The sequence below is a fragment of the Ips typographus genome, linkage group LG3 (assembly GCF_016097725.1).
Source record: "Ips typographus isolate SLU linkage group LG3, UJ_Ityp_2.0, whole genome shotgun sequence".
In the NCBI taxonomy this organism is placed as follows: domain Eukaryota; kingdom Metazoa; phylum Arthropoda; class Insecta; order Coleoptera; family Curculionidae; genus Ips; species Ips typographus.
Window position 1 is genome coordinate 8,964,147 of NC_138424.1, and position 10,536 is coordinate 8,974,682.

The window sequence follows — 10,536 nt, forward strand, 5'->3', positions numbered from 1 at the left end:
AATAACACCCTAGGGCATTATTTCTTAGATAATTGACCTAATAGGTGTCATTATTGATGAAATAATTAACCCTGTCGGACATTAATTATTTAACAAATCGTTCTGGAGTAATAGTCGATATGGTCACACATAAACTCAATAGCACACGTTCAAGCGTAGTATCTATTGGCCACATTCGGCGCCACATTAAGGCGCATTTTCATTGGGAAATGTTAGTTGAATCTAACCTTAACTGAATTACAGGAAAAAAAATCAGTTCAGAACTACATTTAACTTCAGCTTTAAATCAACACAACATAAGAATGTTCAGACTTGCTTTACTGTTTTACATGTCACTTAATATGAAGGTAAACTGACGAATAAAGAAGCGTCGAAGAAAAAAGAGCCCAAAACGATTTTCTTCCAGGACTGGACAGACTTTGCAGATACTCGAACGAATAAAAATGCGAAATATGCAATAAAATGGGGATGATTTGTATTTTCCCTACCACCCTTAAATCACCACCTCAATTTTTGACTTTGTGCCTTTAATTGTACACTTTCTTAACCTAGTACTGTATTAAAACAGAAATCAACATTAAATTAACGGATAGTTAAGCATAACATCCTGTCTTGCCAGTTCAAGCAACATAGGATCGTCGAAGAACTTGTTAATAGAAACGTCCTGGCTCAGTCCCTTCCTCCTTCTAGTCTTGATCATAAATTCTCTAGCCAAGTGTGTGGCGGGCTGGGGCTCCAGGGGTCTGATAACTATCGACTTGTCCAGAGGATCACCAGGCACAATCTGGTTTCAAAAAAAAGTAACTTCAAATAAGTCCAATGTTGAATTATTAGTAAATTAGGTACTTTAATCTAAAGTAACATTATAAAAGCAACAATTTAAATCGAAAAACAAGCACAAAAAATGCTTACCTGCCAGTGATGAAACACCGAAAGCGAAAACGCTTGTCCTTGAGTATGCGTCCTTAAATCGGTCTCAAACCCAAAACTGTCAATGGCGGGAATGAAAGCCTTGATGGTATACAGAGGAGAACCAGGAACTGGAGCGTCTTGCGTCACGTGACCACTATATAAATTTTACCATTAATGACATGATCAAATGGCTGAACAAGACTTTTTTACCGTCTTTTCGCCAACACCGTATACACAGCCGAAACGCAATCAGCTGGCGCCTGCACCTCGACAAACAAATATGGCTCCATCAGCCTGGGCGTGGCCATCAAAAAAGCCGAATATACTACTCTACGGGCCGTTGGAATGATTTGACCACCACCTAAACCAGACAGAATATTTACAGATCGCAATTAAAACAACCAGACATCCACCAATCTCATCCAAGGTCTTTTTGAGAGGCATAATTACCTCTGTGAAGTGGCTCTTGAGCAATAACCGCATCCAAGATCTTAAATTTAGTGTTCCTAATGGGTTCTTCGCATAACGGCCCCTCTCTAGTTCCCCATTGGAAACCTTGGACGATTGAATCTTTCACTGAACTGAGCAGAGCTTTGTCTACTTCTGAAGGTAGAGTGTCATCAACCAAGATGTTTGGACCTATTTAAAAACAATGCAAAAAGATGATTTACATTGAAAAAAATAAATAACTAAGAACATTTAGTGATTGTTGATCACAAACCCACAACACTAAATAGAGATTGGTAAATTACCGGTAAAGTAAATATTTCACTTTACCAGGAAAAATTGACCGGTAAACTACTGGTAAATTTCAAATTGTTTAAATAATAACATCATTTTTCTCATCTCAAAAACATATTATTTGTCATCTTTTGAAGATGAATGAAAGAAAAGTGACAAAATGCAATTTTTTAGAAACGGCTACTTTTTTGGGTAAATTACTGGTAAAGTAAATATTTTGCTTTACCATGTCAAATTGACCGGTAAATTACAGATTGTTTAAATAATTAATTCATATAATTTAATTAATAAATACATAAATAATATTAATAGATTAATAAAACAATAATATCTTCAGATTTGCGTCATTTTCCTCATCTTAGAAACAAATTATTTGTTATATTTTAAACATAAAATAATAAATAAAAATAAAAGTGACAAAAATCTGAAAATGCGTTTTTTGTTGCATTATTCTGGAACTTCAACTTTCTTTCCCTTCGAAAAACTTTTTACGTAATAGTTCCACACTGTATATTATTCTTTCCCCATTATGACCCTATTTTTTTATTTATTTAACTTCTATTTCTAATCTCTTAGTTGATTCTCTGCTAAGCTCTGCAATATGTCAACGCAACAAACTGAAATTATTAAACTCTTTGATCTTTCTTATTGCCACATATGCCTCTGAGACCTAGACTTTAAAAATGGCCAATCGAAGAATAATAGATGCTTTTGAAATGTGGGCCTACAGAAGAATGCTGCGAATATCATACACAGAACATCGTACTAACGTGTCAATCCTTAAGAAACTAATAGTCACCACAAGGCTATCAACCAGGATAAACCAATCATACCTACAATATTTTGGACACATCTCAAGGAGAACGAATGGGCTGGAAAAACTTATTGTGGAGGGAAAGATTAATGGTAAACGACCGCAAGGAAGAAACCAAAGAAATCATTGGTTACTGTCTGCAAGAAGCTTCTTTTGCAGCTCAAGACAGAGCAGGATGGAGAAAATTCGATCCGAGCAATAGAAACATTATGTCACCATGCTCTCCCGAGAGCAAAAAGGACAAGAGAGACAGTTTATTCTCAAGATTTTCATTTATTGAGGTTATATTTCAAAATTTTTCAGTATTTTATTTTGACAATATTGACCAAAAATGACTTTAATGAAGTTAATGACAGCTATAACAAGAAAATTGATATCTTTCAAGCAAATTTCAATTGGACCGGTAAAATTGGTAAATTTTCCAGTCACATTAGGCATTTACGAATATTCTACCGGTAGATACCTGTTTAACCTAGAGCGTTCGAAAATTGTTTTTGGTAACTACTATTGCCGTTCTGAAATTTTACCCATATACCGAATATATGTACCCGGTTTATGATTTATGGATCGAGAAGTTCCGTCGGTAAATTAAGAAAAAAGTGACTTATGACAGGTTTTCCGTTAAAATTTAGAATCATAGCCTCAAACATTAGTTTATGTTTGACCGTTTGTCGGTTTGTTCCTCAGTTTAGCTAGCTTATGAGATTGACCTGTTAATTTAAAATGGATATTGGAATATGTTCTGTTTGCGAGATGGAGGGAGAGTATGCCGATATTATAAAACATTTCAACAATGAACATCTGGATGCCAGATGTCAAAGACATATCAGGAATAGGAATACCAATCGCGTTCTAAAATTCATTCAACCGTAATGAACCAGATCCTTAAAAGTTACACCGATTGTGGTAAACGGTAGAATTAGCAGGTATAATTTTCGTAAATGCCTATTATGTTTTACTTTACCTTATCGGTAAATGACCGGTCACGGTAAATTTACGCCCATCACTATTAAACAAATATTGAACACACTTTAAAGCAAATGACTTACCTGTAATATCTGGTCCAAAAGCCCATATACTTCTAGCTGCTAACAAATCCCAGTCGTACTTGGTCTGGAAAAATTCCCCCAACTTTCTCTTGTTCCAACCAATTTGCACGTTCTCGCTTTCAATATCTTCGGCTAAACCTTTCTCTAGAGGCTCAGCAATCATGGTGAGCTTATTCTTCTTATTGGGCGTTTCGGCAAAACACTTCAAACTGGAAGTTTCTACCACTGTTTCGCAAAATGCTACCACTGGATCGGCCACTTTGATATCAATCTCCGAGTACATTTTCCTTAAATCGTGCATTACACAGTCTAAGTACAACTCGCCGGTTCCCAGCACCACGTGTTCTCCTGACTCTTCCACTCTGGTTGTTAGCAATGGGTAGGATTTGTTCACTTTTCTTAAACCGTCTAACATTTTTGGGAGTTCTGAGGGGTTTACTGGTTCCACTAAAAAAACAAACTTAATTCGTGTTACGTTAACCAATCAGAGACTTACCAGCAATCTTGATAATGCTTTGAGTGTTGAACTTGAGCGGTCTGAAAATGTAGAGTTCCTCGTTGATGGCAAGGTCGGTGATAGTTGCGGTTTTTACTATTGACTGATCGATTCCTTCAATCAAAACCCAATTACCAGCCGGTACCCTATTTAACTCTATTTTGTATCGGGACTCGTAAATCCATAAGCGACCAATCGTCAAAATTCTAGAGTCTTCCTCGTCTTGAAGTGTATAGTTCTCCCCCAAAATTCTGACGTCAGTCCCTGCATGTAATGTCCCACTCATGACTCTACCCAAAACTTGGAAAAACGTGCATTCCTCAGTAGGATACATTTTTGAGCTGTGAACCTGATTTAAGCCTGGTTATTAAAATATTTACAACTGTCAAGCAAATACTTGCCATTAAAACACCCTCCTGATCGCAATTAACCATATCGTCGTACACTTTGCTAGTATTAGGACCCGTGTAGATGTGATCAATCTTAGTTTTAGCGTTATCTAAGGGAGACTTAATATGCTCCACGCACATATTGACAAACCCTAGTTAAACTTAATGTTAGCCACAAAACCATACTAGAGGACAATAATTAATAATACCATTAAAGTCTCCTAAAAACTTGCTGCAAACCAGTCTCAGTAAAGGACGTATATTAAGTTTCATCTCGTTTTTAGTTAATTTAATTCCAAGTTCATCCAGCACTTTCGGCAATGTAGTATCTACGTCACCCACAACTTGAGCAAACACCTTATAGAGGGGCTCTAGTATAAATTCAACAAAACTTCTCTGAGCTGAATTGTGAGGTGCTTTTTTAGTAAACTTTCGACTAAAATAATAACCGGTCAGACTTAGTCTAATAATATCTTGAAAGTATACTTCTTAGGGTTGAAATAGATATCTCCCCATAACCTTTTAGCAAACTCCTCCACGTTGACCTCACCGTAGTACAAATTGTAGATATTGGCAAACGATTTTAGTGTAAAGCATACACTGTACTGGGAACTGGCAAAACAGACGTTGCCCAGTACTGGAGAGACGATTTGTGGATTTGCGTCGACGGAATATAAACTAAAAAAACATAACAATTTACAATTATGACTTGGACTTTGTAGACTGAAAAATGAGTGAGACATTTTTCGTTTATCTGAGAAAAATCTACTGGTTTTGTCCCTAATGAATATTTGGAGTTGAAGACTTATAATTCTGATTATATGTCAATAAAAATGCAATAGTAGCACATATTTGCCTGGTAGTAAAGTTCAGTTAACAATACAAAAAGAAAAATAAATACGTCACTAAATCTGATTATTGATACACCAAACTAATTTACAATTACAATATTAAAAATGCTACTTTTATGGTAAAACTACATGAAAACACGAATCCTATAGAAATTGGGAGAGGAGTACGGCCAGGGAGATACAATGTCTCTAAAACTGTTTATCCGTCCTAGAATATGTATTCAAAAAGCTAGATTGGCACCAAAAAGACAGCCAAAGTCTGTCAAACTTACGGTTTGCAGACGACATTGTCTTACTAGCTGACAACTTGGAAGATATTAGAATAATGCTACAGGAACTTCAGGAGGTATGTGCAACAGTAGGTCTAAAAAATGAACATCGGAAAATCTAAATTTAAGACAAACCTCGTCCCAGCAAAAACCTAATTATTGAAAACTCTGAGGTAGAATGGGTAGATAAATACACATATTTAGGCCACGAGATAAGCATATCCAAAACCAACCAAACATGCGAGATAAACAGAAGAGTTATACTCTTCTGGGCAGCTTACGGCAAACTTAGAGACGTTTTCAAAAGCGACCTTCCAATATGCTTGAAAAGATGTGTGTTCTACCGATTATGACCTACGGCGTCGAAACACTAACCCTTACCAACGCTTCTGCTAAGAAACTAAAAGTAACACATCGCAAAATGAAGAGATCAATGCTTGGTGTTTCGTTGCGTGACCACATTAGAAATGAAGAATTCCGCAGAAGAACAGGCGTGACTGATGTGGTTGTACATGCAGCAAAACTCAAATGGAACTGGGCAGGACATGTGGCTCGCATGCAAGATGGCAGGTGGACAAAACGATTACTTGAATGGAGACCCGGATCCGAAAAAAGAAATAGAGGAAGACCACCAACTCGCTGGACAGACGGCATTACAAAAATTACAAAAAACTGGATTCGTAGCACGCAAGACAGATAAGAATGGACTCAACTAGGGGAGGCCTATGTCCAGCAGTGGACGCAGAGGGCTGATTGATGATGATGAAATCTAGAGATGGGAAATTCTCAGAAATTAATATTTGGAAAAAAGCTAAGAGAATTTAAGGAATTTAAGGAGAATTTAAAAGAATGATGAAGAAAAAGCTCATAAATGCACATCAAAAGCAACAATTGAGGCCACGGAATTTAAAATATTTGGAAATTGTAAAATGCTAAGTATATGTGTTTCTTGTGGGAACCACACTATAAGTAGCCTTTACAGCTTCATGGGGACAAATTTTACTGACGTTAAGGAACACTTTTATACTTTTCTGACGTCATGTGACACCTCTATAACTGTCAAAACACAATGACCAGTGACCTGAAAGTATAAAAGCCAAATAGATGTGTTTATTTGGGAAATTGCACTGAAATGTCAATTCTGACATTAAGGAACACTTGAGAAGTATTTGGAAGGTTTTTAGACAGTTTAAAGATCAAATTGAGAATTCTGGAATGCTTTAGAGGCATTTAGAAATTCTTAGAGACGGTTCTAGTATTTTTTGAAAGCTTCTAAACTGTTTTGATGTCTTTGGGGAGCTTCTAGACTAGTTAAAGAGCATTTGGAATCTTTTAGATCGATTTGGACTGCGTGGGAAACATTGGCGTTTTGGTGTGAGTTTCTGTAAGATTTTGAAATTTTTTTAGACTACTTTTAGGAAAGTTCTGGACTGCTTTTGAAACATTTGAAACCTTGTAGACGGTTCTAGAAATTTTTGGAAGCTTTTAACCTGCTCTAAAAGCATACGAAACCTTTTAGACTGTCTTGAAATGCTTTGAGAGCTTCTAGACTGTTCTAAAAGCTTTTGAAAGGCTTTCGACCTCTTTAGAATCATTTTGGAGTTTCTGTAGTATTTTAAAATCTTTTTAGACTACTTTAGGAGCATTTGAAAGGTTTCTGGAGAGTTTAAAGCATTGAAGGTTTTGGACTGCTTTTAAAGCATTCGAAAACTTATGGAGGGTTCCAGGCACTTATGGAAGCTTTTGTTTTGAATTTTTTTGGGAGGTTCTATAGATAAGTTGAAAAGTATTTGTTTTAGATTGATCTAAAAGCTTTTGGAAGCTTCCAGGCCTTTTTGTAAGCTTTTGGAAAGCAGTTTGGAGCTTCTACAGTGTTTTGGAATGTTTTTACATTTTTTAGACAACTTCAGTGGCATTTGGAAATTATTGGGTCAGTTTAAATTTGTAAATTGATACTTATCCATTTTGCTATAGATAATTGGAATGTTTTTGTCTCTCAGAAGCCTTCAATATCTCAATTTAGTTATTGCAATAGTAAATTAATCTATACAAAATAAAAACCTAAAACAAAAAATAGCAGCAAATAAGCACAAAAAATAAATTAGGCACAAAAAGAAGAAAAAAGCAAAAAAGCATGAAACAAATCTGTCAAATGACATGTTTTTGCGTAAATCGTTCACATTAGATGTCAAAGGTTGGTTGCTGTTATTATTCACAAAAAGCAAAGTTTCTAGAAATCCGGACTCTAGTTGTTATAACTGACTATAAACCACGCTGTGTTATGTGATAACGGTAAAATGTACCGTCTTAAAGTGTCATTTAACGTCACAACTGTCAAATTTACCTCCACAAAGTTACGAATAACAATTTACGGCGTGAGGTTGAGCATGTAAATTAAAAGCTGCAAGGACTAAAACAAAATTGTATTGTCACTAAAATTAGGTTTTATGATACCTATTTGTTCTGAATTTGTGGAAAAGTAACTATTTTATGATGTACTATTGTTAATAAAGCATTCCGACGCTACTAAAGTCACATAGGTCTTTTGTTTTAAAATTTTCGGATTTACCATTATATGTTTGGACTTTTCTGATTATGCCAAATTTCAAAGCTAAAATTGCAATTTCTTACACCTTTTTCTCTCTAATAACCTAACTTGACGACCTATATGTCACTATATATATATGGACACCGAAAACAAAAGGTAAATAACTAGAAGTTTTGAAGAAGAATACTCTGCAGAAACATTTACAATCATTAAACACTGAATTTAGCTTACTTTCTTAACTTCAGGGCTCCAGATTTAAGGTAACAAATTATACACTACTCCAATAACAAAAAAAATGTGCAACTAAAAAACATTATAAAAGCTCTAAACTTACGTCAGTAAACCATTAATTTCCTCCACAATATGCCTCAATTTGTAATAAGCATCTTGAGGTGGCAATTTCAATTCCAACATCAACCTGTCAATTTTATTAATACACACTGTAATTTGCATCTGTTCCTGTACAGCGTGTTTTAACAAACGCTCTGTATTCAACATTACACCTTCAGCAGCATCAATAAACAGTACAATACCATCACAAAGTCTCATAGCGGCTGTAACTTCATCAGAGAAATTTACATGACCTGCAATCATTCAACTGTATTGCCTAGAAATTCGTAAAAATGTTAAGTGGACAAACCAGGAGTGTCAAAAATGTTCATCAAATAACTTTTGTTTTTAATGTCTTGCAACAGTAGAGTGACTGGGACAGATTTAATAGAGCAGCCTCTCTCCTGCTCAGTGAAAAGTAAATCAGTGTATCTGAGGTTTTTCTCTTCATTGTCTTGATAAGCTGGATGGGTTTGGCGGATCAAACAGTCCACAAAGGTGGTTTTGCCATGGTGCAAATGACCTACCAAGGCTACATTTCGAATTAGGGAAGTGTTATCCATCATATCAGCTAAAAATCTGTAACAGGTGTTTTAGTGGAAGTTTGAAAGTTTAAATTTAATGTTTAGTGTACTCTGTGCTAAAACTGGTTTCAGGCAAGTCCTGCTCTTTTAGCTGAAACTTTTTCTTTTTAACTGGTTCCACTAGAGGAACATCCAAAGCTTGGGCATCTTCCTCCTGCACTATAGTCTCTACATCAGGACCATACACTTGCAGTGCTGACGGATAGTATTGTTTATCCTCGTGCAAAACAATGGCCATAGGCTGAGGTTCATCCTCCATATGCTCATCCTTAAAAGAATATTAGAGGTTACAGTATTGGCTTTAAACTCAATGCAACCTTACATCATATTCACGCTGCTCATCTTCATCTTGCTGTTCTTGTTCCTCCTCCTCTTCATCGTCACTGTCCAGTTCAGGACCGACGTAATTGCCGAATTCATCATACAAATCAGCATCCATTGTTTAAGGGATGTTTGGCTAGTATCAATCACAAGGTAGTGTGTTTAGTGGAAAACTCGGCTATACTTACTTTTTCAATTAGGTTAAAAGCAATAAATGGCTTTTGTGTGAAATGAGGATACTTAAAATTGTATAGTACACAAAAAAGACTTAAAAATTACAATATACCGCACTGAAAACCGAAAACACACAACCCCCAAACAAAACTTGAAATTAAGGTTATGTTTTTGGAGTTCATCAACGTTGCCAAGCGTTCCAAATTAAAGTTGGTTGAGTAGTTGTTTACTAAGCTTGGCAAGTAAAATTTGCTTTTATGGTTTAAATTAGGTTACTAACTAGCTTCAGAAAATAATGAACAAAGAAAATATTTCAAGGCAACTTTTTTTTTTAATATTTTCCTACATTTTTAGAATGGCAACATTGGCAAGTAAAATCAAGCGCCGACAGAAAACTGTAATACCAACTTAGGAAATCACTAATCTCCCTGCACGATAATATTCTAACGCGACAAACTGACAGAGGTCGCTAACTGTCTGCTAATGCTGCTAATTGTTTTAATAAGCACTCACTTTATTTTAATGCTGGTTTTTAGTTGCGGTATTTGAATAATAACAATTTTCATCTAGAACAGAAGTGATGCCAACTGTGGGAAATCTGAACTTAAAAATCAACGCAGAAGCCATATTATGCGCACGTCAAACGTCAACAACATTCCTTTGTTAAAAAATTTTAAATTTATGGGTTTAGTAGTACCCAAGCTTGGCACTAGAAAAAAGGTTATTATAGCTTATATTAAACCTGAATAAAAACTGTCAGATCAATAATTTGATTCATCCACCATTTTAGTTTACTCTTATTTCCTTGGATCGTATAGGTATTTTTAGTTCGGGGAGTCGCTTAAATAAGGGCTTTTTAGGACGTTTTACAGCAGGTCTCGTGACTGTCAGTTATTAACAAATAAGGTGGTCACATGATAAGGTGTTTAATAAGGATGGATTTAGTTATTCGCATTAAATTGGCAACAGTTACGTTTTAGAGTTTTCGTAATTATGTGGAAAACTATAAATTATTGTATGCTTATTAACGAAATTATTAAAGAAAAACTCTTGCGTCT

At 35.5% G+C, this 10,536-nt stretch overlaps 1 protein-coding gene across 1 annotated transcript; it reads right to left on the reverse strand.

Annotated features, from left to right (window-relative positions):
* Positions 1 to 510: 510 nt before the first annotated feature.
* LOC145726151 (116 kDa U5 small nuclear ribonucleoprotein component) lies at positions 511 to 9,659 on the reverse strand. The gene is made up of 14 exons (XM_081975117.1): positions 9,493 to 9,659; positions 9,306 to 9,440; positions 9,034 to 9,251; positions 8,710 to 8,978; positions 8,404 to 8,653; positions 4,888 to 5,079; positions 4,611 to 4,837; positions 4,414 to 4,553; positions 4,013 to 4,361; positions 3,517 to 3,963; positions 1,363 to 1,551; positions 1,123 to 1,273; positions 913 to 1,066; positions 511 to 784 (listed from the first exon to the last, which is right to left on the reverse strand). The coding sequence occupies exons 2-14, from the start codon at positions 9,420 to 9,422 to the stop codon at positions 578 to 580; spliced, it is 2,910 nt and encodes a 969-aa protein (XP_081831243.1). The 5' UTR covers positions 9,423 to 9,440; positions 9,493 to 9,659; the 3' UTR covers positions 511 to 577.
* Between the last annotated feature and the right edge of the window lie 877 nt (positions 9,660 to 10,536).